Consider the following 26989-nt stretch of genomic DNA (forward strand, 5'->3'; position numbering starts at 1 on the left):
GCCATAGATAGGCCTACCCTGTGATAGGCCTGTATGCTGGCTCAATTAGACCCTCCAGAAACATGAAACCAATCCTTGCGCATTCAAGAAATTGAAAATAATTTGAAGTAGAAAATACGTTTTCACCTAGGATAGGCAACTACAAACTCAATTGAACAGGCCCGGTATTTATACCATACGCATTGCATAAAATATGCATAAACAGCCTTAACATTAGTTTTCTAAACGTATGGCTATAGATTGAATTCGTTTGAATATTCGACACTCTTTGCTCTAACTAATATCAGACACTCTTTCAAGAAAAATAATGCAATATGCTTAAACAAAACAATGTAGGCCTATAATTCACGGGATATAAATGTTTCCTCTCATTGATTAGTATACTTAGGCCTATCTTTGTGTGTTTATCAGTGTATTCTCCTTGATTAATTAACATTTAAAAGGTTAACACAACAGCACAACTCGTATTATATAGTAAATATGCTGACTGACATCCTCTGCCGAATTCTTTGTAAATATTCTGATGACTCCGTCTGACTGACAGTCCCTCACCCCAGACCACCGCCATGTGCCGCGGGACAGATACCGGCAAGACCCCCTGTGTGGTCTTTCTTGGTTGTCCCGTCCTTTACTGGTCATCCTCCCCCTCAGTATACTCTCTGCATCCCCTCTCTCCCTCCATCCATCTATCCATCACAGCGGCAGTCTCTCCCCGCCTCATCAATCTCTCCCCACACTCCTCCTCAGTGCCCCTCTACCACTGCTTCATTAGCCCAATCTGCATTCACCAGCCATCGGTCTTCCCACCCCACACGTCTCACACAGCCCTGTACACGGTACCGGCAGAGAAACGGCCTCAGCTTTAATGGGAGGACGATCGGAAACGATTACCGTCAGAAGAACTGCAGAAACCCAAACAACAATGAATTCAATTAATCTGCAAATATGTGCACCGTTTTCGTTTTTGTGACTTATTTTATTGCATTGCAGAATCATTATTTTTATTATCATTTAAAAAAAATTACACCAGGTAAAAGGGTTAGGTTAAGAGACCCAAATTATGGCCGAGGTCTAGTAACAACCAATGGTATCAGAACAGATAACGGAATGTTCTATCATGAGAGGAAAGTGTTTGACTATTCCCAAATGCTTTATCCCCTTGTGTCACTGCAGGGTCTCGAGAAGGCTCTTCTGACCATTGTTCCATGCTTCTGTTGACTCAGACGTCATGAATGTTAAAGACCGCCGTTACTGTTTCCGTTAAATCGCCCATGAATTTAAAAGTCCAAAGTTAAACCTCTAGCGCCCATGCAGGCCCCTGCGAAGGGGCATTAGCGGGGATTAAAGACCGTGGGGAGACTAGGGTCTTTGAAGGGATTAAGTTAAAACGTTAAACTCGCGGGAGAAGGTCGCTTGCTCTTTTGGGTGACTGGCGACGCAGTGAGTTTAACTTTGGAAACAGTTTAACTTCCACAGCAAACTAACCTCTTAACCCACCAGAAGGGACCTTTACACACAACAGATGGGCCTCGACCCAAAAGGTCTGTTGTGAAGTGAGAGAAGGACAAATTGACACACCTCCATTAAACCCTGAAAAAAGAGCTTGCCCTGCTGCAAAAAATAGCATAGTCCAGGATTCTTTCCATGCTGGGGTATGCTGGTTTGGTGCTTGTTTAGCTGGGGGACCGGCATGATGAAACTGGTCCACCAGCAAGCTGTCATTATAATGCTGGTCCACCATGGTCTTGCTGGTGAAGCTGGTCCACTGATTTGGACTCCCAGGATCAGAGCTGCGACATTGTGAATTCCACAAAATTAAATGTAGATTAGCTACCACATCCAGACCTAGTCCTTGACAAAATATTGTTTTATCATTTGGTTATTATGCCGTCCACATCTCCACAACGAACGACCAAATTATCCTAATGGACAAAGGCATGTTAGGCCCACTCTAAAAAAGGCATTTTAGGATGAAAACTTGACTAGCGGTCCCGTGAGATCACACACACACACGCACACACACACACACACACACACACACACAGACACACACACACACTACACACACACCACAGCTGGAGAAGCAGGGATGGCCGCGCGCAGGAGAGCTTCTCCAAACACGCTAATTAGATCTGGAGCTCTGGCCCCGCGCTCTGAAAGCAGGCCCAGCGGCGGGGCGCGCGGAGCTGTGGAAAGTTAATTGAATTAAATTCTCTCTAAACTAATTAGACTGCAATCTGCCACGCGAGCTGTCCCTGAGCAAGGTTCGAATTAGGCAGAATGGATCTGTTCCTTTCTTTAAGAAAAAGAGGGCAGACTGGTATGTTTCGTGGTCTTTTATTCGCATTTTATGCTAATTTTCCCGAGGGACGGCGCGTGAGGTAACCGTGCGGGTTTGGCAGCTTGTGTCTGGAGAGTCTCCGGTCTATGTCTCGAGAACCATCGCGTGACACACTCACTATCCTTTTGGTCTCCTTCATGTGGCGGTTAGCTCTATTCCCCTACAACCTGGAGACGGCTTTTCCTATTAACACTCAATGTTCAATGGGAGCACTGCGAGATTCTCTCTTGCTTATCTGCTTAACTTCCCATCTCCGAGGAAGATGGGGTGGGGCATAATAACAATCTAAGGTTTGTTATTCGTAGGATGAGCTGAACTGGGGTGGGGGTAAAGGTGCATCGATCCGTGCACGGCGTTCGGGGGGAACTACGTTGTAGTGATAGTGGAGAGGAGCGGAGGGGAGGGGATGAGGGGACTAGAGGAGAACAAGGATGAAAATCCTTCGTTAAGAGCGCAGACAGATATGATAATGGAGAGCGCAGGAATCAGAGCTCTGAGTTATGCGCGCAGCGGTGCTGAGCTTTCACCGTCCGGTCATCAGAACCGCCTGATGCGGTGGGCCGCCAGCAGTTAAGGCAGATAGGTGACCACGCTCGATGAAGGTGAAGAAAAAGATTCGATTTGCTAGACTTTGCAGAAGAAGGCTTCAATGTGTAAAATATCCTCTAATGCAATGTTATCATCGAATCCTTGCCAGCACACCAAACGGTCTCCAAACAAGTACCCGGCTGTACAGTAGACACCTGCCATTACATGCGTCCGAACGTTCTACTTTGTTCTTTCACACTACACCCTCTCTCTACTCTTCCCTTCCCACTCCCTTTAAGTATTCATCACCATCTCTAGACACTTCATCCCTGCTCCCCCCTTCATCTCTTCTCCTGAACTCTCTCCCCTCCATTAGACGGGGTACCTCTGGACATTGGCGTGGAGGACGGTGGGACTGAGAGAGAAAGAAAGAGCGAGAGAGAGGAGGGTGGAGAGGGTAGGTTTCCGTTTCCCTTTAATCTAATCAGAGAAATGGCAGCAGGCAGAAATAGCCTGACGGACAGACTAAGAGGCTCTCTTTCTCTTCCTCATCATCTCCTCTTCCTCAGGGAGGGTAAACGGATATGCACACTCTCTAATACACCCTTACACGCACACAAACACACACACAGACTCACTAATACACTCTTACACACACACACACATTTACTAATACACCCTTACATTCACGCACACTCTCTCCAATACACCCTGACACACACACACACACACACACACTTTCTCTCTAATACACCTTAACACACATTCTCTTATACTCTCATACCTTAAGATATACACCAATTCTACTACACCCTTACACACACTCTCTCTCACTTTATAATACACTCTTGCAAGTATTCTCTCCTTAATACAATGTATACACACACACACTCCATAATACATCCATACACACACACACACACACACACACACACACACACACACACACACACACACACACACACACACACACACACACACACACACACACACACACACACCCTTATACACGATGCAGATGTGCTTCACATAAAAACATGTAATGCAACAGGATTTTCAAAAGAATCCATAAAAGTACATTTTTATTTAAGACTAAAAAAGAATTATTATAAGAGTAAAGGCATTTCAATTAAAGAGCAAAATTCTAAGTACAAGGATTAGTATAGCCAAAAGCGGTGGTCAACATCAACGTTTTCAGTCTGGATTTAAAAGTAATCAACGCTGGAGCAAGTCTCAAATGTTCTGGATGTTAATGACAGCTATTTGTTGCATAGTAGCTAAATGCTGCTTTTCCATGTTTTGTTTAGACTCTTGGGACAGTTAAGAGACTAATCCAAGATGACCTGAGGGCTCTAGATCATGGTCTAGGTTCATATTGTAAAAGCATTTCAGTGATGTACTATAGCCCCAAACCTTTTAGTGATTTATAGCTGAGCAGCAATATTTTGAAATCAATTCTCTGACACACCGGGAGCCAACGTAGGGATTTGGGAATTGATGTAATGTGCTCAAATCTTTTTGTCTTTGTTAGCACTCTAGCGACAGCATTCTGAACCAGATGTAGCTGCCTAGACACTTTTTTTAGGGAGACCTAAAAAGAGAAAATTGCAATAATCTAACCGGTAATAAAGGCATGCATACGTTTGTTTATCTAAGACTTGTTTGGAAATTTGTCCTCTAAGTCTTGTTATGTTTTTAAGGTGATAGTAGACTGATTTACTGACTTGATGTGGCTGTTGACATTTAGATCTGAATCCATGATAGCACAAAGATTTCTGGCATGGATTGTGGTTTTCAAAGACAAGGAGTCAAGGTGTGAGCTAAATTTCAGCCTTTCTTTTTTGGCGCCTAATCATCTTAGTTTCGTCCTTATTTAGTTGAAGTAAATTCTGACACATCCAGTCATTGACTTGTTCAATGCACTGGCACCGCAAATCTACAGGACAATGTTCATTTGGTGATAGAGCTATTTAGATTTGAGTGTATTCCGCATAACTATGGTAAGCAATGTTGTTATTTCACATAATTTGGCCTGGCAGGAGCATGTAGAGGTGCACATATACACACACACACACTCGAATACACCCGTCCACACACACTCTGACATCTGTGCTTCACCAACCATTTGCAGTTTTATTGTGATCTCTCTATATGCGTGACTGTGTTCGGGATCTGGTCTGCACCTCTCAGTGTCACCAACCATCTCTGGAGGAGGGGAGCCCTCACTGAACTGCTGCTGACAAGGTCTTTCCTTGTCTTCCTTGAGGGTTTAGGCTGGTTTAGGTGCAGTTCTATGGGCGTATGTGAAGCCCTCTGTGACAGTGTATTGCTTGTAAGGGCTCTACACATTGCATATATATTGTCTTGTTTGTGTAGGCCTATACAAATACGATTCGATTAGACTAGTTGGTGTTGTGTTATGACAGTAAGTTGAGAAGGTTGTGTGTGTGTGTTCTGACCATAGGTCCTCGGGTATGTGTGTGACATGGGGGGTCCAGCCTGGGCACAGTAAGAGGGACTGTGTCTTGTTCTCCATGCTAATCCTCCCTCTCCAGGGGACAAGTCTCCATGGTGTGCTCCTCTCTCTGGGGGAACATCTTCTACATCTCTAAGGAATCTGGGCGCCCCCCCCCCCCTCCCCCATTCCCAGTGGCCGTGTGCAGCTCACACACACGGCCCACATTCCCCTGTCACGTTGTGTCACTGGACTGACATTTGTTTTTGTGCCAGTCCCACCCAGATGCTAGTCACACACGCGCACACACACACTACATTTAGATTGACAGCAGAACACAAACCAAACAAAGACAGGAATCTGGTGATCACAGGGACTTTAATTGACATCACGGAGGTACACATGACAGATGCCTTAGGACGTGCCTCGCCAGCATGCACTACACATATTACACCTGTGTGGAACCACTGCACCAGTGTATAAATAACTTTTATGTCTCCACAATCTCAGTGTCACATAGGTTTGCCCGCAAAACACACAACACTATGGTACTGTATGTCTTCATGACTAAGGCAGTACTTAAACATTTAACATCCAATAAAAGGAAACCTTTCTCAAGGCAGTGATATTCATATCCATACACTTTTGTTTCAGTGTTCTTTCCAAGAACACACTTAAATGATCTATCTTAGATATGATTCAATATAACTCTACTACTTCTTCACAAGACATACTGTCTGTGCAATTATGGGACAACATTTTCTAACTTTGGCTATTCCTATCCTTTCCAAGCAATGAAAAACTACTATGATATAGCTCTAACTATAGCGCATGTGACTGTTGTACCCCATTTAAAGTATTTAGCAGCAGACTATTGCAGTTTCCTTATGCTGTCCCCTGACATTTACATTTAGTCATTTAGCAGACGCTCTTATCCAGAGCGACTTACAGTAAGTACAGGGACATTCCCCCGAGGCAAGTAGGGTGAAGTGCCTTGCCCAAGGACACAACGTCATCTGGCATGGCCGGGAATCGAACTGGCAACCTTCTGATTACAAGCCTGCTTCCCTAACCGCTCAGCCACCTGACTCCCCTGAGCCTTTCTGTTAGCCACCAATGCTAACGGACGAGGATATGGCTTGTAGCATGAAGCAAGGTCCTCGCTGGTATGCCTGGTTTTGTGTGTGTGTGTGTATGTGTGTGTTCGTAAAAGAGAAACAGACATGGAGAAAGGCAATGACGTGTTGGTACTGAGGCGGTTTTATTCGATATCTCCCAACAGAACCAGGATTGCCGGTCCTACCTGACTGATATGATATGACAGAATGGCAGTGGTGCTTGTGCGTTTACACGAGCTGGTGGATGAGTCATGTTTATGAGAGTGTGAGTGCCACGTGTGTGTGTTTGTGTGTGTGTTTAAATGAGTGAGTGTGTTAGTGGTCTGGGCTAAGAGGTGGACGGATGTCCAGAGTTCTGGCAGAGCTGTCCTCTCCCACTACCTCCAGGCGCAGACTGGGCACGCTCCGTTCATCCGGCCCCTCTGCGCCACCCCTGGCCTGGGATTGGACGGTCAGTCGAAGGGTGCACCCTTTGGGGAGGAGCTCCTGCTCGTAGGCAGCAGCCAATTGGTTGACCACGCGTCGCTCAACCTTGGGGGCCAATGAAAGAGCTTGGTTAGATAATCTGCATGGCAGGTCCCAGGAGCTATAAGGTTGCTTTGTCTTCCTTGGTGTCTTCAATACTCTCTTCAACACTCTTTTATATAAACGTTGTTTATTTTAGCAGCTAATTAGGTGAAATGCACACATATTTCACAGCTCTCCTGAGCCATGTGGATAGATGGACCTTTTAATAATGTTGTGGTGTGTGTGTGTACCTCGTGTTTGATAGAGCGTGCTCCGTAGTGCAGGTTATACCCCCCTGCCAACAGGTCGAGAACGGGGCGGTCCCACAGAAGAGTGATGTCATGCCTCTGTTTGGCCTATCAGGGGACAGGTGGGTGAGGGAGGGAGGGCATGGATGAGAGGGGGGCACCAGAGAGGGAGAGAAGGGTAAGGGATGAGCACGGATGAAACCAGAAAGAGATAAGACAGGGTTGAAGACAGAGAGAGATGAGGTATGTGAGGGTAAAACAAGACAAAGATGGATGACACAGCAGCACAGGTAGTGTCTAACACTGTGTCTCTCAGTGCTAAACAACAGCCTGCTCAGGCATTTCGCTACACAGCTCTCAAAGTGATCAGATAGGTCTTTAGCCCTGTGCTAACCATTTACCCAATAACACATGCACCAGTCTGAAGTTACTCACGAATACACACTCAACAACAACAACACCGAGGTTCATAATAAAGCCTGCTATTACAACCATTAATCTAATTCCGATGTGTCTCTCTCTCACACACACACACACACACATAAACACACACCCAGCAATGAGTCAGGACCCTATTGGTTCCCTGAGGCCAGTGTTAGCTGTCAGAAGCAGAACAATATTAATACTTAAATATTTATGACACACATGTTAAACACTGTAATCATATTAGAGCTGGGGCAAACACTGGGGACTATTGATCTGAAGGAGTTCTATAGTACACCATGTCAACACACACACAAACACACACACATACACACAGAGAGACAGAGAGAGAGCGAGAACGAGAGATAGGAGGAGAAAGAGGGAGAGAGCTAAAAAGTGAGAGAGAGTGTGAGAGAGTGAGAGACAGAGAGTGAGAGAGGGAAAGGGAGGTGGAAAGACAGAGTTCCAGTGTGTGTGAGGAGAGTGGTACCTTCTTGGCCCAGAAGGTGAGCTCTCCGCTAACCAGCTGCAGTAGCTCTGAGTGACAGAACGGCAGGAAGTAAACAATCTCGTTGATCCGTCCCAGAAACTCGTCCCTCCGGAAATGAGCCTGTGGAGGAACCAAATCATGTATCTATTAGGACCAGTCACTGTACATCTGTATTTTAGGGCGAATTACGTTGCATAACAATTAGTGGTGGGTGGGCTGTGATCGGGCAGAGGCTGAGAGGGAGGGCGTTACCTTCAGGATGGGGCGAATCACAGTGTCCTTAAACTGCCGTGAGATGGTAACATCATCCCCCTTCTGCACCTCGTCTACAAAAACAACAACATCATATCAACAGTGCTCGTATGTAGAGTGTTTAACTGTTGTACGAGCATATGCTGTTAGAGTATGTAGTGTTTGGACGTTTTTTGTGTGTATATGTGTGTGTGAGTGAGTGGGGTGGGGGGGGGGGGTAGTGTATGTGTGTCCTTGTGAGCATTCCGTACCGAGGTTGTCGGCAAGCTTCCTGCGGCTGAGCTCCTTGGCCTCTTGGCGCAGCTGCAAAGCATGCTGGGCGATGTCGTCACTGGCCACGTTGGAGGTCATGATGAAGATGGCGTCCTTACACTCGATCGTCTTCCCCTTACCGTCCGTCAGACGACCCTGAGAGAGAGACATGACGAGAAGGGAGAAAGAGAAAAAAAGAGAGGCAGGGAAACAGAAAGAGAAAATGAGAGAGAGAGATAGAGGGAGAGAGAGAGGGAAAGAGAGGGGGAGAGAGAGAAAGGGACACAAGTCCATACTTTAAAGGAACAACGACATCCATCCATTTTTATTCCACCCTGAAACCACCTGGTTTAGAATCAGAATCAGAGTAAGAACGGGCTTTTCTTCACCATGTAAGTTCACACCAAGTCAGGCACTTCTGTCGGGGATGGTGAAGTAATTGTGTGTTTATTCGTGTATTAAAGTGTGTATCAGTGTGTGTGTGTGTGTCTCAGTGTGTGTGTAGTCCCACCTCGTCGAACAGCTGCAGCATGATGGTCAAGACGTCAGGGTGGGCCTTGTCCACCTCGTCAAACAGGACCACGGCGTTGGGGAACGCCTTCAACTGCTTGGTCAGCTGACCTCCCTCCTCGTGGCCCACATACCCTGGGGGGGAGCCAATGAACTTAGCCACCTGGGCGGGGGGGGGGGGGGCGGGGGGAACAGAGCGAAAGACACAGGGAGTAAAAAAGAGAGCAGGCCCATAAGAGAAGGCATCTAGAACACTTATCGCTGATATCCAAAATACATTTGTTCGCAAAATGTAATATTTCGATTGTTTTCGTTAGATGTTACCTCATGCTTCTCCTGGAACTCTGACATGTCCATCCGGATGAAGCCCTAGGGACAGAGAGAGGACGGTAACGTTTGGAGATGGTCTGTGTCTCTGTGTGTTGCCTGTGTGTGTTTGGCTGTGTGTTTGGCTTTATACGAGGGTGGGATTGTGTATCTGTGTGTGTTCGGGCTCCGTATGGAGGTGTGTGTACCTTCTTGATGTCCTTATGCATGTAGCGAGCCACCTGCTTGGCCAACTCTGTCTTTCCTGTGGACAAAACACCAACCAATCAATCCTTCCTTTTATCTCCCTCTCTCCATCTCTCCAAATGTTTGGCAGTAAAACATTACCCTTATAAACATTCATATTCAAAATGGATGGTATGCATATGTATGTGTGTGAGTGTGCATAATATCTCCATCCTGAGAGAAGGGACTTGTTGCTGAATGTTTAATATTGATGTCTCCTGGCCACTGTCTGTCGCTGCAGGCAAAAGGAATATGAACACTGTCTACCTTCCATCTATCTCTCAGCCCTGTCATGGCTCAGACTCACATGCGTGCACACAAACACACACGCTTGTATTGCTATCCTTGTGGGGATTCACAGTGCAGTCCCATTCAAACTCAACAGCCTAACCTGAACCCTAACTCTAGCTCCTAACCCTAAAACGATCCCTAATTCCTAACCCCAACCCTTCGTGTCATTATAATCCCTAAAACCTCCTTGTGAGGACAGGGAACATTTCCCCCTAAGTTCCGATTTCTTTTGTAGCTCACACACACGAACAATCTCAGTCCAGTCATAGATTTCAAACACACATGCAGACACAGGCATACTGAGTATCGCCGTCATTCTCTCACATACATAAAATCCCATAGACATTTTTATTGTACAGTCATAGTATAATGGACAGTGTTAGTATAATTTACAGTGTTTGTTTACTGTACAGTCATAGTATAATGTACAGTATTTGTATACTTTACAGTGTTTGTATACTGTACAGTGTTTGTATACTGTACAGTGATAGTATACTGTACAGTGTTTGTATACTGTACAGTGTGTGTATACTGTACAGTGTTTATATACTGTACAGTGTATGTATGGGGTGAATCAGCACAGAAGGCCCAGGAGCCTACCGACCAAGGCAAGAGGAAGCTGGACTTCCTGCAACGTCCCAATGGGAGACGAACGAGAGGAGCGAGGGACAGGAGCGGGGGAGCGGGGGATGGAGGAGAGGAGTTACCTATCCCAGAAGAGCCGAGGAAGAGGAAGACGAGGGGGTGCTCTTCATCGTACCAGCCATTCTCCTTCCTCCTGATGGCTGTGGAGAGACGAAGGGATGAGAGAGAGAGACAGAGAGGGAGAGAGAGAACAAGAGAGAGAGAGAACAAGAGAGAAACAGAGAGAGAAAACAAGAGAGAGAGAGAAAGAGAAAACAAGAGAGAGAGAGAGAAGAAGGGATGAGGGGGGAGATAGTTAGCACAGTAAGTATGATAAAGGTGTCAGTGGAAAGGGGAGAGCGGGTTCACAGGCACTTTGTGGGAAAGAGAGGAGAGGGGGAGAGAAATCCAGAGAACGAGAGAGACCTCTACAATTGTATTCACCGGTCTCTCCTCCTCTCTCCTCCTCCCCCACCCTCTCCCTCAGTCTGTGGGGCCATTAGCCAGCGCTAATCACGTTAGCCTTCCCGGCGCGGCCAAGGCTAAATCAGGTTAGCATGGATCTGAGCCTCTCACACACACACGCACACACACACGCACGCACGCACACACACACAGCCTCGCTCCGGGAGGAGTGCCTATCCTACCCCACTATCACCCCAGCAACCAAAGACTCACTCTCTCTGTAACACACACACACACACACACACACACACCCACACACCCACACACACACACACACACACACACACACACACACACACACACACACACACACACACACACACACACACACACAGAGACAAAGCTAGGGAGTGGGTAGGGATCCAGCAAACTTGGTACTGGTCTCTTGCCAAACGCATAGAGACAGACATTAGAATACACTCTTCATATCTCCATATCTAACCCTGCTTGTGCATGCAGGGGAGACCAACCAGTGGGCTTTCTCAAAAATCACCCTGTTTAACCTGAAATGGCCGGGTGTGTGTGTGTGTGTCCAGCCTCTCTCTGACATTAGCATGGGAGACACATTTCATCCATCCATCTCGCGTTTTCTCGGCAACCTCGTCTGCTATCCATCTTTCAGATCCTCTCAGATCTCTCCTCCTGAAACCCAGCTACTCAGCTGGAAGCTTCTGGCAGTTTGGAGGAGAAGAAGGAGAGAGAGGAAAGCCCGGGGGAATGAACAGGTGATGGAGGAGAAGGAGAGAGGGAGGGAGAGATGCACAGAAGAGATGGGAAGATGATAGATGTAATGGGGATAGAAGGAGGAGGGATGAAGGAGGGATGAAGGGAGCGAAGGAGAGAATGATATCAGTGATTGTCATGGAGATGAATACTGACGGCTACAGGCTCCAAGATTGTCTGCCTTATTACCCTGTGTGTGTCTGTGTGTGTGTCTGTGTGTGTGTCTGTGTGGGCGTCTGTGTGGGCGTCTGTGTGGGCGTCTGTGTGGACGTCTGTGTGGACGTCTGTGTGGACGTCTGTGTGGACGTCTGTGTGGACGTCTGTGTGGGCGTCTGTATCTTTTATCTGTGTGTTTATGTGTGTGTATTTGTGTGGGTGTGTGTGTCTGTGTGTGTCTGTGTGAGTCTGTGTGTGTGTGTGTGTGTGTGTGTGTGTGAAACTCACTGGATGACGGGCTAACCTTCTGTCTCAGTGTGTGTGTTAATTTCCTGGAGCATGGGGTGTGTTTGTGTGTTGGTTGATTGAGACTGACTTTGGTAGAAGGACACACTGACGTTCCACAAAGGACACAGACCACAACAAGGCAGGCATAGAGAGAAACACACACACACACAAACACACACAGCTGGACGTATTGACCAGGTCTGGTTTGGTAGAGGACTCTAATATGATTAGAGCAGGATCATTCTCTTCAATAACTCTTAGCCCTAAGAGCTAAACCAGGATCAATCTACCCTTCCTGTGTGCAAGTGTGTGTGTGTGTGAGAGTAGCATTGCTCATAGCTGAAGGCTAGTCATCAGTCACTCACAATCTAGGAAGAACCATCATACTGTATCAAAACTTCACAATCTTCAATATTTCTTTAAAAAAAAACACCTTTTTGCTTTCTTCTCCAATGTATCTCTCTCTCTCTGTTAATACTAGCCTTTCTCTATTTTAGCTTTCTATGAACTTCTCTCTCCATCCCTCTTTTCTCTATTGTCATCTTCCTGTTATTCCCCCAGGCTTGTAAAATAGTGTGCCAGTGATAAGTATTTCCCTGTGTGTGTGTGTGTGTGTGTATGCGTGCGCGCGAGTGTGCTTGTTCCCACACTCTCTCTGATCATTCCCATCATCCTGTCTCTAGCCCTGTGTGTGTGTGTGTGTGTGTATGTGAGAGAGAGCGAGAGAGCGAGAGAGTGTCTGATATATTCACTGTATTACTTCTAAGGGATCAATAAGCTGTTCCTTTATCACAGTGGTGATGTCTCAGATTGCTTTCAGGACAATTTGCCACAGCAACAACAACCATTCATCACATCTCACTGATCCAAGGAGCCGTTAGTCTGGACTACACATCCCAGCATGCTCTCCTCCCTGCCTCCAGTCAGAGAGACTACGCATCCCACAATGCCCAGGCATCCTACACACGGTTGTGTTGCACAAGTGAAGTCATCACCAAGCTAGTGTATGTATGTAACTAGCCCAGCACCGATGGCCAAAGAGGACTGTGGTGTCTTCTCAATGCTGATGGAAGCTGACTGTGTGCATGTTCATGTTGTTCTGTGGTGTGCCATCTTTATCATGAAGCAACAATACAGAAAACCTTCTTTCTCTGTGCCCAGAACCCAACCCCAACACACACACACCTCACTGGCTCTGCGATCGATAGCCAGCCTCTATGGATGTGCAGCATCATATTAAGTATTTACTGGCCCCTGTGTTATTGTGCTGTAAGTCATCTTCCCCCGACCTCCCTCCATCTCTCCGTCTGTCTCTCCATCCACTAGCTGCAGCACCCCGTTCATCCACCCTCCGACGGTCTCACTTCCTCTCTCCTTCCCCCTCTCCACTCCACCGTCTCGCCCGCTCTCTCCTCCACTCACTCTCTCCCCTCCACCGTCGCTCTATCTCACATCACGACAACCCACGACAGAGCCATAGATCGCATCACTTCCTGTGTCATTACCCACAGGAAGACTATGACATTGGACGGAGGGAGAGGAGCAGGAGGAGAGAGGTGGAGGAAGACGGGGAGGCGGAGAGGGGGAAGGGGTGGGGAAAGGAGGGAAGAGGGGAAAGAACTGAAGGGCGGAGAGAAGGGTAGCGAACAGGAGCTGGAGACGGGGGAGGGAGATGGAAGGAGATGGAGAGATGGAGAGGAGGGGAAGGGAGGAGAGAGGTCTGGAGTACATCTCAGTAATCAGGTTAGCTGGCGGCTCAAGGCCTAGCCTCCCCAGCTGTTCAACACACACGCACGCAGGCACACACACACACACACACCACCTGTCTGCCTGACGGACAGCTCATTCATCACAATTAACCAATTACAGCCTCCGCCAGGCTGTCTGAGCCCGCCCCTTCCCCTCCCCCCCCCCCCCCCCTCACCAGAGAGAGTGAAAGGAGAGAGGTGATAGGGTACTGAAGACGGGACCAGCCAGGGAGGCAAAACTCATTTCAGACCAGAGTTTATGGAGTGTGTGTGTGTATGTGTGTGTGTGGGTGTGTGTGAGGTATGTATAAGGCAGTTTGCAGTATATTCAGGATGTGTGTGTGTGTATATACTATCATACACAAGCATGCTGTATGTATGTTAGTTGTGGAATAGTGTGGTAGTAGTGTTGTGCTTTGTATCTGTATGTGTGCATGTGTGCTTACCGAAGGCCAAAGTGTGTGTGTGTGTGTACCTGAGGCCACAGTGTGTGTGTGTGTACCTGAGGCCACAGTGTGTGTGTGTGTGTGTGTGTGTACCTGAGGCCAGGGTGCCATCTTTATCATGAAGCAACCATACAGAAAACCTTCTTTCTCTGTGCCCAGTACTTCAACCCCAACAGGGTGTGTGTGTGTGTGTGTACCTGAGGCCACAGTGTTTGTGTGTGTACCTGAGGCCACAGTGTGTGTGTGTGTACCTGAGGCCACAGTGTGTGTGTGTGTGTGTGTGTGTGTGTGTACCTGAGGCCACAGTGTGTGTGTGTGTACCTGAGGCCACAGTGTGTGTGTGTGTGTGTACCTGAGGCCACAGTGTTGATGGCTCCCTCCTGCCCGATGATGTGCTCCTTCAGCCTCTTCTCCAGAGGGAAACGCCTCCTCTCCTCCGCCTCCCTGCGTGCCTGAGCCTCCTGGAACTGAGGAGGAGGGAGGGAGGCTGGACTGGTGTGGACTGGAGGTGTGTGTGTGTGTGTGGACTGGAGGTGTGTGTGTGTGGACTGGAGGTGTGTGTGTGTGGACTGGAGGTGTGTGTGTGTGGACTGGAGGTTTGTGTATGTTGGTGGACTGGAGGTGTGTGTGTGTGATCTCAACAACTTCACTGATGTACATTCTACTGTAGGTTTTTGAAAGTTTAAATTGATTATTGTGCCTATCAATGCAGCTGTAACAGTGCAATTCCCGCTGGGAATCAGAAAAGTACTACTGTACTAACTGTCTGCCTGTACCCTTCACCTCCCAAGCACACACCATCACCTCCAGCCCGCACCCGCCCCCTCACTGATTTCCATCTCCAGTAATGCCCTCTCCTTCTCTCTCTCTCTCTTTCACTCTACTATCCTGGTCATTTCCTCTCCTCCACCCAGAAGCCATCTGCTCTCCATCTTCCCATCCTTCTTCCACTTCCACTGTGGCTCCTTTCTTCATCCATCCATCCTGTCCTCTCCCTCTGCCTCTCCCTCTGCCTCTCCCTCTGCCTCTCCCTCTGCCTCTCCCTCTGCCTCTCCCTCTGCCTCTCCCTCTCCCTCTGCCTCTCCCTTGCAGGAGAGCAGCGGACGCCTGCTCTTTATCTTGCTTAACCCTGACATCCTGTCACGAAGCTGTGTGTGCTGTGTGAGGGGGAGTGTGTATTCTGTCAGTGTGTGTGTGTGCTGTCAATGTGTGTGTGTGTGTACTGTCAATGTGCTTGTGTACCTTCAATGTGTGTGTGTGTGTGTGTGTATGCTCGGTAACGTAGAACCCCTGCATTTTGAAATGCAGGTTTAAAGCAGTTAACAATCCCTTTGTAAGGCTGTGTCAAACAATGCCCTATCCCTGTGAAGTGTTTCAGACAGGACCTGGACATCCCTGTCTGTGTGTGCTACCTTCTCCTCCCACTCCTGCAGCAGGGTGTGCAGCTCGCCCTCCTTGGCGTAGGCCCGGGGGGTGTGTCCCAGCGCGTTGGTCTGGAGGGGGTTGGCACCTGCACCGGGAGAGACAGAGGTCAGGGGTCAGGGAGGGTAACTGCAGCTAGGCAGGGGGGGGACGTACCATGGACCTTCCTGGCCCAGGGAGGGGGTCTGACCAGGGACTCGTGCTCATAACACACACTGACCCCCAGAACCCCACCCCCCCCCCTACAGACCCACAGGGGGGGTCATTACATCACACTCATGAAGAGAATACATGTGAAGCCTCAGCAGTGGGTCATTAACATGGTCTTATCTTCTATTATCTTCTGCCCACAATAGAAGCCAGTTAACAAAGTCAACGTGAGGAAGGCTTCTTCCGGAGATGACACAGCACGTGCCTGAAGAGTGTGTGTGCGTGAGTGTGTGCGTGAGTGTGTGCGTGAGTGTGTGTGTGTTATCGCAGTATGGGGTGTGGCAGAACTGTCAGTCAGAGTGGTTAGCGGTGCCTTCCACCCTGACCTGGCGCTGCACTCCAACCCTGTGTCACACACACACACTTGCATGCACACACACACATTAGTTATTGAGAACGATAAATATCCCTACATCTTGAAGGTGTGTGCATGGCCTAATACAGTATGTTGTTCCACTGTGGGTTTGTCTGCGTAGCTATAAATGTGTCTGTGTGTGTGTGTGTGAGTACGGTGGTGTGTGTGTGTGTGTAATCAATGCAGTACAAGGTATTACTCTTGCTCTAAGCTCAGCTTTAACAGTAGTCGCCACAGTGATTATTGATAAAACCCTAAATGTTGTCCCCTTCACAAACTAATCGATCCAAAAAATAAACACCCTCTAAACGCAGGAAAAGAAAAGCAATATACCAGCTGGCCACCCCCACTCACACACACACACACAAAGAGACACACTCTGACACACACTACCCCCCTCTGTTTCCATCATAATAAATAGCATCATTTAGGACTTTAATATCAGCCAACCCTCTGGGCCAGGGTACTTTATAAAGAATCAACTCTAACGACCAGTAACCCTCAAGAGACACACACACACTCTCTCTCACACACACTCTCTCACGCACAGACTTCTAAAAAAGGTAAAATTTAGGTCAAACTTAACCCCACAAATTCACATACAGATCCCCTCATTAGTACTTTAGTTATGCCTGTTAGGAACCTCCTCCCTCTCCCTCTCTCAGTGCAGCTGGTGGGACAGGGCCCCTGCTGCTCCTGTGTGTGTGTGTGTGTGCGCGCATCTGTGTGCGTGTGTGTGAGGGCCATGGTCCTGTCCAATCATTCACTGCCGAGCCAGCGGGCCCAGCTTTGGAGCCTGGGGCCTGGGTAGACCCAGTCTCCAGGCTGGGTTAGTGCTGCTGGGGCGGGGGGGAGGCCTTAGGGTGGGTCTGGACACAGTGATGGATAGAGATCAGTGTCTAAGGCCAGCTCAGGCTGCAGGAGTCAACCCAGAGCTGTGTGTCACACTAACACATGGGAAATAACCATGTACACATGCGCAAACATACACACACACACACACACATTTACTAACACACGCACACACAAGCAAACTTCTCCGCTTGACAGCTGGCATTTCTCATGTGTTTTATTATCATTTTGTTTAATGTGTAAAGAATACCCGACAGGAGGTGAGAAAGAGGGAGAGGGTCAAAGATGGACAGAATAAGAATAATGATAGAAGATGGATGGGCAGACGATTAGGAAAAGAGTGTTTTCAATAATGACCGATATGGTAAGACTGCATGTATGTACTGTATGTGTGTGTGTGTGTGTGCGCGCATGCATGTCTGATATGTCAAAAGTCAAAAGTGCTATTGGATGTGATAGCGGCGCCAAACTGAGGCGGTCTGTTCTTGTAGTCACGGTAACAACTGCCTGTCTTTAATGTGATTGGTTCAAAACAAATGCTTTGTTTTTGTGAAATATCTTACCTTTTTAATTCAAAAATGCATGTTGGGAACATTTTATTCAATTTGTTGAGTATAATTTTTTAAGCACTTACGGAGGAGTGAGAAGGAAAAGAGAGAGAGGGAGAAAGAGAGACAGACATGCAATCCATCACAACCATAAACATAAGGCAGTTATTCCTGTAACTTAATCATAAACCAAACGACCTTATGACCAGCACTGATGCAGGACTGACTGTGTGTGTGTTTGGGGGGACAAGTACTTTGTCTGGCCAAGATGTTCTTGGAAAATAATTTCTTTTTTTCTTCCATTGAAAGGTGTAACAGGTCCTGCTTATGTAAAGTCATGTGTGTAGTAGAAACAACAACTATGTGTAACAATGTAAACAAACAATGTAACGACACTGTCAAATGTAACTACAGTGTAAGAAGTATATCTCCTGTAATATGTACCAACATACCACACCAACACCCATACACACACTACACACACACACACACACACACACCCCACCTCCCGGTGTTCCCCCGGGGCAGGTTCTGTGTGGGGTCAGAGGTCAGGCTGGGCTGGCTTGGTTAAGAGCTGCTCATCTGTAGAGGAGGGGGTGGGGTGAGGCCTGAGGCTGTGAGTGTGTCTGTGCAAAGAGCTGAGTCAATGACAGGTGCAGGCAGTGTGTGTGTGTGCGTGTGTGTGCGTGTGCGTGTGTGTGTGTGTGTGTGTGTGTGTGGGTGGGTGCGTGAGTAAAGGGTCAGTTTCAAAAGTGTTTCATTACGCTATCATTCAGGGGACACAAGCATGGGTATGCATAAGTAAGCATAGGTTATGCATTATGATGATTCAACAAATGAATGATTAATAACAACGATTATTTAGGGCAAATCAGAAAAGACTAAAGTGTGGTGGGTGAATAAACCAGTTAGTAGTTACACGTGGTCCACAAATCCACTAACACCTCTGGGGGGGGTGGGGGGCATGTGAGTCATGGCTCCTCCCCTAGGTCATGTGACTCACCTGCGTCCAGCATCATGCGCACGGTGCAAGGGTCGTCGGCCAGCGTGGCGTAGTGCAGCGCCGTGCAACCACGGAAACCAGCCCTGCTGCTGAGCCGGCTGCTGAACTCGTCCTCCCTGGACACCAGGACTGGGAGGGAGGGAGGGAGGGAGGGAGGGAGAGAAGAATGAAACGCACAGTTGTATTTTGATCATTGTCAGACAGTGCTGTTCAATCACAACATAACTGGTAGCTAACTGGCAGATTTATAAAGAAAAAAGAAAAGAAAAAAAAGATGGGGCAAAACTCAAGTTTTCTGTTTTCTCCACTAACGTGAAGCAGGATTACGTGTGGAGGCAATCCAATCTGACACGCTGTCAGGGAGAAGGAAGGGCGTGATGAGACCCCAACACGCCTACCTGACCACACTCCTGCCTGCGACACCTAGAGCCCCTCCCTCTAGTCTGCGGCGCCTCCCCCTCCCCTCCCAGCCTCTCTCTCTCATCCCTCTTCCCCAACAACTTCCACTCTCATCTCTTGGCCCTGCGTCGCTTCCAGAGACCATCCTTCCCTCTATCCCCTCCATCCCCCCCCCCCCCCTCTTCCCTCTGACAGTCGGGGGGTGTGTATGGATGTCTGAGAGGGATAATCACCGCTAACCTAATAAAGCGTCGCGCAGGACCGCCTAGCCCATCCATCAGCGCGCGTCTGGGAAATGCTTCCCTGTGCAACGCCAGCCCGCCCGGACCCAAAACTGACAGCTATATAAATGTCTGCAATATACATATCCCTTATAAATATGTCTGTGTGGCCGGCGTGAGGCTGAGAGGGAGCCCACACAGCTGAGGACGACAGAACAGCCAAACAAATAAATACAGGGAGAGAGAGAAAAAAAAAAAACTATGGAAAATAATAAATAAATACATAAAAATAACGTGGAACAAATGAATCACTACCATATATGCAAATGTGGCTGCGGGTGAACACTCATAATGTCTGCTGCTAGCGGGAGGATTCATCTGTGTAATATCATGTCGACACGCACGCCATAATCTCGGGAAGCGAAATCCCTCTGTCGAAATGTAGAAACATCTCAGTTTCTATTGTGTGTGAGTTTGCGAGGGGCATGAGGGGGGGGCGCGAGTGTGTGTGTGTGTGTGTGTGTGTGTGTGTGTGTGTGGGGGGAGGGGGGGGGGAGGGGGAGGTACATAGGGTGATGGCCGTGTTGAAGTAAATACACAGACACTCCAGTTACCTTCCAGCGAGTGGATGCCCTTCTCTCGCGACGTGTCGTAAACGTTGTTGAAATCATCACCTGCGTTTGGGTCGGCGCCTGCCTCCAACAAGACCTTGATCACACTGGAACACACACACACACACACACACACACACACACAGAACATCTCAATACACACACACAGAACATCTGAATACACCCACACTTCTGAGATACAATTATGTCAACAAATTTACAACAGATCCTTCAGGTAACATTGACTGCGGTATCCTTAACCAGACCATAGTAAAACCACAGGTTAGTGTGTGTGTGTGCGCGTGTGTAAGGGGGGGTTCCGGAGAAGGGCCTGCCCAGTTTCCATGGTGACTGATGACTGCCTCCCTCTCTCTGCTCCTAGGTATTGTTAACCTCCTATGCTCCAGTGCTCTGTGTCTGCAGTCTGGAACAGTGCTACATATGTTGACTGCATGTACATATGTTGGCTGTGTGTACACTGATGGGGCAGCAACAGAGGCCATTTCCGGGCGTCGTTGGGGGTTGGTGTGTGTGTGTGTATGCGTCAGTAGTCCTTCACTGGAGCGCACCGTGTGAGAACAAATACACACTCCCTCGGCAACGCCATTCACCGTGACCCAACGGACATTCCAGGTACCGTCTCTCTGTCTACGGCACACACACACACACCCTCCCGTTTAACCCGGGATCGTGAACCGTGGCTTTGACATTGAGACAACCTGGAGATGTCATGGACATCTGAGTTCACTGTGGGCAAGGGAACCTGAATGAACCGGATAAATGTTGCCTACTTGGGACTGTCTTTCCATGTTCCACTGTGCGAGGGATGTTTATGACATGTGGGCCTATGCTTAGGACAGGAGTGTGTGTGTGTGTGTGTGATGCTTTACGGCCAGCAAGCCCCAACATCAATGTTTTCTCAGAGAACACACTTGGTGCCTCACTAACACCCGTATACTTTCTCTCACATACATTCTCTCTCACACGACTCTCTTTCTTCCAGACACACACTCGGGCTCTCTCTCTCTCCAGTCACACAAGGCTGAGCAGGGCTGAGTGAAAAGGCAGACTGGGTTGAAAGGGGTTAACTGCATCAGAAAGGTAAACAGGAATGGCTCAAGAAAGGAAGAATAGAAAGTGCAGAAGGAGGAGAGGAGGAGAGAGGGAGCGCAAATGAAAGAAAGAGGATTCGATTAGACGCATGGGTTTGTAAGACTGATCAACTCATTTAACTCGTTTATATTTTCACTAATAAAGTACAGATAAACTAGTTCACTTTATTTGGCCTGACTTTACTGAGAGGTGGATACTAATTCAAAACCAAGCCAAACAGTGTTTTGTTTAGGAACACAATGTTAAAAGAGCTACACTCTCCCATCTCTCGATTGCTGACGCCCCCTTCCCCTGTCTCTCTGTCTTCTAGCTCTGTGGCCAGCCCTACCAACCCACTCCCCCCCCTTGCTTCTCTTGTCTAACGCTGTTGTGTCTTGACCAAACAGCCCTGGGGGGGACAGGAAACAGACACTTCCGTCTCACCTGGTCAGACACTGGGGGTCCCACCCCCCCCTGGCCAGGCCAGGCAAGGCCAGACACTGGGGGTCCAGTCCAGCTGTCCACCCACATGACCTGACCTCTCAGGCCCCGGGGCATTGGGCAGAGGTGTGCTGGGGCTGGGGGCTTGGGCTGGGGGCTAGGCCACTGCAAGAGGACGAGGGTTTTGTGCTCAAATCTTCTGTGGATATTGTCAGTGAATCCCGGACATGGCTGGAAACAGATACCCCTGGCAGAGCTTCTCCTGGGCTGCTGGACCCACACGTGAAGACGGCATGTCTCTCAGCCCTCTTCCTCTTGTCTCCCTGCTGGTCCTCCTCTAACAGTCTCCCTGCTGGTCCTCCTCTAACAGTCTCCCTGCTGGTCCTCCTCTAACAGTCTCCCTGCTGGTCCTCCTCTAACAGTCTCCCTGCTCGTCCTCCTCTAGTCTCCCTGCTCGTCTTCCTCTAACAGTCTCCCTACTCGTCCTCCTCTAACAGTCTCCCTACTCGTCCTCCTCTAGACTCCCTGCTGGTCCTCCTCTAACAGTCTCCCTGCTCGTCCTCCAATGCCCCCTCCCCAATCCCAATAATCCCATTTCATTCCCACCCCAAAGATCATAATCCCACTCCACAGTTCTCCTGCTCCAGAAGCAAACCATTCTCCCTCTTTCCTTCCCAACGAGCCACTCACCCCATCATCCCTTCAACCCCCCCCCCCCCCCACCACACCACACACACACAAACACACAACGCGCCGCTCGGCTAGCCAGTCGGAATGGTCAACAGGTGTCACACTCGGCCGGGCGGTCATTGTGCACGTGAATGGTGTGAGGGAGGTGGAGCGGGAGGGGGGGGTGGGGGGGGGGGGTGGAGGTTGGTATTGTGTGTTAAGAGAGCAAACAGGGGGCTGGCCCCGGGCCCCTCCCTCGATTCAGATCACATCAAAGCTAAACAAACGCACGCAGCCATCAACCCCGCCCCTGATTCTCACACAGCCCGACCCCACGACCCCCCTGGATAAGTAACTAGGCGTAGGGGCTGGGCAGGCTGAAGGTGAGAACGACTGCCCCCCCCACCACCCAAACACACACACTCATCCCCAGAAGCAGGTCAGACATGGGGGGGGGGGGTGGTTACATCGTTTGACTAAGAAGACATAGCAATGCAAAAGGCAGGAACAGATATTTGTAATCTTTTAGTGCTGACTAGAAGGGGGCTTGCGTGGCAGCCCCCTGCGTTAAAGAGTGAGATGGAGTCTTGTGTCGCAGGCTAGCTGCTCCTGCGGGCCTCCACACACTACTGAATAATGGCAGGCACGTCTGCAACGTATTTAATAAAGACACTGTGTATAGCTCCATTTGAGTTCTTCTAGATTTCCGCATGTGTGTGTGCGCGCGTGTGTGTGAGTGTGTGTGAGAGAGAGAGAGATGTGTGTGTGAGAGAGAGAGAGATGTGTGTGTGCTGGTGCTCTGTCTTCCCTGCAGCAGTGAGAGCTCACTGGGGGTTTAGAAGACAGGATGAAACACAGACTAGTGTCACGGCTGCTCTGAGTTATAGCGCTCATAACACACACACACACACACACACACACACACACACACACACACACACACACACACACACTGTATCTGAAACCAAAACACACCCAACACTCGACACATACAACACAGGCAGCCATAATCAATATGTTACACACATCATTTTGCCATGCCAATAGAGAATTCCCTCATCGACACACACTGCACCACCACAGACCAATCTTCCTAGCAACACTCTGAGAAGGAAGGGAGGGAGGGCTGTCCTGTTACTGATACAAGACATGCTAATGCCCTTTAGGATAAACCCTCTGGAACCCAAGCCAAAATGTGTAATAGTTTAAATAATTTAATGTATATGAAATGTAATGGCTCTTACCAACCTCACATTTGGAAGAATCTCCTTAATTATTTTTGGGGTAGCAACAGAAATAAGTATCATCTTGGGTGCAGATTGTATTCAAAATAAATAAGGAACTGTATCCATGAATCATGTCTAGCAAAACTAGATTAGACATTTATGTCCAAGGGTTATGTAACTTGACAGGATATTAGAAAATGTACAAATATCAAAAGAACATATCAATAGGAGACTGTGACAGCACATAGTGGCCACTGTGAACTCATCTACAGTAAGTGCTGAGTGGGGGAAAAAAACAAAAAAAACATTGACTTCTAGAAGTGTCACACTCTCATGGTTCTGGCTGCTCATCATCGTGAGTGAAGGACGATGTAGCATCATACATACAGCATAGGGAAGTCAGCAAAGTGTTATCCAAATTGGTCAACCCAACAGGAAGTGAAGTGCAAAGATGTTTATGAGATCAGTGGGCCAGTGGGACTCAAGGAGTTAAGTGTGCGACCGTGTGTGTGACTGTGTGTCTCTGCCCAGACAGTTTGTGTCTGGAACTTTTTAGACGGACTCTGGCTCATCTCATGACAAGACATCGCCCATTGGTTCCTGCAACTCCAAATTGGATTTACCCTTGGTGCTCCCAGCCTTTACCCTCTACCTCCCAGCCTTCACCCTCCACCCTCTACCTCCCAGCCCCCCAGTCTTTACCCTCTACCTCCCAGCCTTCACCCTCTACCTCCCAGCCCCCCAGTCTTTACCCTCTACCTCCCAGCCTTCACCCTCTATCTCCCAGCCTTCACCCTCCACCCTCTACCTCCCAGCCCCCCCAGCCACGAGCCTTCACCCTCTACCTCCCAGCCTTCCCCCTTTACCTCCCAGCTCCCCTGCCTCCCCTCCCCCCACCAGCCTTTACCCAAGCTTATGGCTCTCTCTGCAGCCTGTGCACAGGGGCCCAGTGGCTAATTGAATCATGGAGTAGGAACCGGAGCACTGATGCGCTCACACACTGACCTGTGCTGCCGGTTCATGGTAGCCACCATGAGGGGCGTCCATCCCAGACGGTGGCGGTGGTTAGGCTCCACCCCTTCGCCCAGTAGCCTGGTGGGAGACAGACACACAACATGTTTATTGCATCTCTATCAGAGACAGACAGACAGACAGACAGGACAGACAGACAGAGAAGGAGAAAGAAAGCACATGACGCTTTGGATCCTATGTGTTGAAGCGACGGCCCATCTTCTCTTCATCTACGAGTGTGAGTGTGTGTGTAACTGATCCATCTGCCCCCCCCCCCCCCCCCCGGTTCCGTCGATGGATGGCGTCTACGTTTACTATAAACACTCTACCCTCGCTTTAACCTGGTCTCTCTGATACCGCCGACCCCCCCCCCGGGACACAGACTCTACTAAAGTACTTAACACATCTGTGATTGTGTCTGCTGCTGCAGTGTCACCTGCACCATCTGCCACAGATGCACAGGTAACCTTAACCAACACACACACACACACACACACACACAGCTAGTAACACACACACACGCACACACACAAGTAAGTGTTATGTGAGAGAAGGGGCCAGATGAGGCCCTGCTACCACAACAGCAGGTCAGGTGTGTGGGAGTCGCACACATTTGGATTCCTGGAAGGTCACGGTGTGAGATGTTCGACTCTCTGCAGAGTGGACGACACCGAACAGATGGTGGGTTTTTAACTCTACCACCACCCCCCACCACCACCGCCCGCCCCGGGTTCCCCTCCCGCCCTGCCCATGCCCCTCCACCCTTAGCACCCCTCTGCCCCCGCCGCGGCCCTGCGGTTGTGGGTGACTAGGTTTGGGGGGTGCTAGGAGACGGGAGGTTGTTTGAGTTTGGGCTCAGCTCGAGCCTGTGTGCTAATGAGAGAGTCACACAAAATGGAGGGAGAGAGAGGGGGGGGGGGGGGGAAACTAGAGAGAAAAGGAGCGGAAAACATCCTGAAGCGAAGGAGTGTGTTAAGTGGGTGTAGCCTTTTCCAGTGCTGCATCCCAACCTCCGCCTTTCCTGACAGACTGAGATCCCACAGAACTCTTACCCCACCTGGCGGTCAAACGTGGGAACTGTAATCAGAAGATCCATCAAGTGGCCTTCGCGGCGTAACGGATCGGATGAAAGTAATGACCTCAGCTCCACAAAGACATGACCCAAGATCCACAAGAAATCCTTGTTGTGCGAATTATACATTGACAATCGGGGGGGTCAACTTCTTCTCCAGGGCGTGTATCGACCCCCCCCAACCTGTTGTTTTTACCTCTTTTGGGGGGGTCCAAGACTGAATTAGGGGAGTCAGACCCCCCCAAACCCCCCTGTAATTCGCACCCCTTTTCCACCAGCGTAAACCTGGTGCTAGTTCAGGACTGATGCTAGTGCCTGTTCAGAGTTGATCAGATAACTAGACCCAGGATACTGTGAGAGCTACTAGTCCTGTGTGTGTGTGTGTGTGGGGGGGGGGGACTGGATGATGTGATTGGAGGAGAGGAAGAGTACCTGGACACATCCAGAGCGTTATTGGTCCTCGCTGCCTCCAGGAGGGCGTCACCTTCATGGATGAGAGAACAAGAGAACAAGAGGATATGAAACAGCAAACCTCTGTAGAAGTGAGGAGTCAAACACAACACACAAACTCAATTGCAGACAAACACACACACACACTCACACTCAAGACAGACCTTTGGAATCAGAGTCTTTTTTGAGGCAGAAGGCTACTGCTGCAGCAGACAGTACCCCCGCAGAAGCCATTCCATATCGGCTGCGTCCACTTCTCTCCCCGCCCTCTCCATTGGTCCTCTGGCCGCTCTCCACCCAGTACTGGCTGGTATTGCGTCCCCTGGAGGCCAAAGCGGCCCATGAGTTCCGACGTCCTTCCAGGTTAGATAGCCACCTGGGGGTGAGCTGGTGGTACTGCACGAATGGGTTCACGGTGGGGGCTTTCACCTCCTCACTCAAAATGCCCTTTCTGGAGACTCGAGAGGTGGAGACGATAGGATTCCGATTAGCGTCCGGTGTCTCGAGGAAGCTTTGGCTCCGTGCAGGATCAGCTGTGCTGGTCTGAAGGACACGACACGGAGACAAGCTTCGCGACCTTCGCATGAAGATTCGTGGTGGAATCGAAGACAACATGGCGATAGGCTCACCTCATTCACAGTGACCGTAAAAGGTTCAGTCCTAGTATTTCCAATAAATATTTAGTTAATTTGAACTAACTTTGGTCTATTGACCCTACCTCTCCAAGTGGACCCTCTTAACCCCGATGTGACAGGTAGCTAGGCAGCACGACAGGACAAAACAACCGCAGCGGCAGCATAGATGTCACTGGAAAGCGCAATGTTTCATGGGAACAGTAGTCTTCACGCCACAAGAGAGACGCTACTTTTTAAGATGTAGGCTACGGAACATAGGATAGGCTACCCTGTTGAAAAGGGTTCTTTACCACTGTCACGTAAACTATACTTTCGCAATATCTGTCTATCTATTAACACTGCGTTATGCAGAAGA

At 49.0% G+C, this 26989-nt stretch overlaps 1 protein-coding gene across 1 annotated transcript; it reads right to left on the reverse strand.

Moving 5' to 3' along the window:
* Positions 1–5690: 5690 nt before the first annotated feature.
* On the reverse strand, positions 5691–26829 carry clpb (ClpB family mitochondrial disaggregase). Its single transcript, XM_062473857.1, has 16 exons — positions 26164–26829; positions 25982–26033; positions 24472–24558; positions 20042–20145; positions 18808–18936; positions 15830–15927; positions 14770–14884; positions 10675–10752; positions 9640–9695; positions 9449–9493; positions 9126–9287; positions 8614–8770; positions 8363–8436; positions 8111–8230; positions 7201–7305; positions 5691–6973 (listed from the first exon to the last, which is right to left on the reverse strand). The coding sequence occupies exons 1-16, from the start codon at positions 26612–26614 to the stop codon at positions 6758–6760; spliced, it is 2049 nt and encodes a 682-aa protein (XP_062329841.1). The 5' UTR covers positions 26615–26829; the 3' UTR covers positions 5691–6757.
* Between the last annotated feature and the right edge of the window lie 160 nt (positions 26830–26989).

Source organism: Osmerus eperlanus, chromosome 11 (assembly GCF_963692335.1).
Source record: "Osmerus eperlanus chromosome 11, fOsmEpe2.1, whole genome shotgun sequence".
Classification (NCBI taxonomy): Eukaryota; Metazoa; Chordata; class Actinopteri; order Osmeriformes; family Osmeridae; genus Osmerus; species Osmerus eperlanus.

Excerpts from the sequence above, each read along its gene's own strand:
- clpb (XM_062473857.1), bottom strand. The coding sequence starts at position 26,614 with ATGTTGTCTTCGATTCCACCACGAATCTTCATGCGAAGGTCGCGAAGC. Across the intron at positions 15,928-18,807 it reads GCGCATGATGCTGGACGCAG|GTGCCAACCCCCTCCAGACC; the intron begins GTGAGTCACATG and ends CTCCCGGTGCAG. Across the intron at positions 9,696-10,674 it reads CCTCGGCTCTTCTGGGATAG|GAAAGACAGAGTTGGCCAAG; the intron begins GTAACTCCTCTC and ends TTTTGTCCACAG.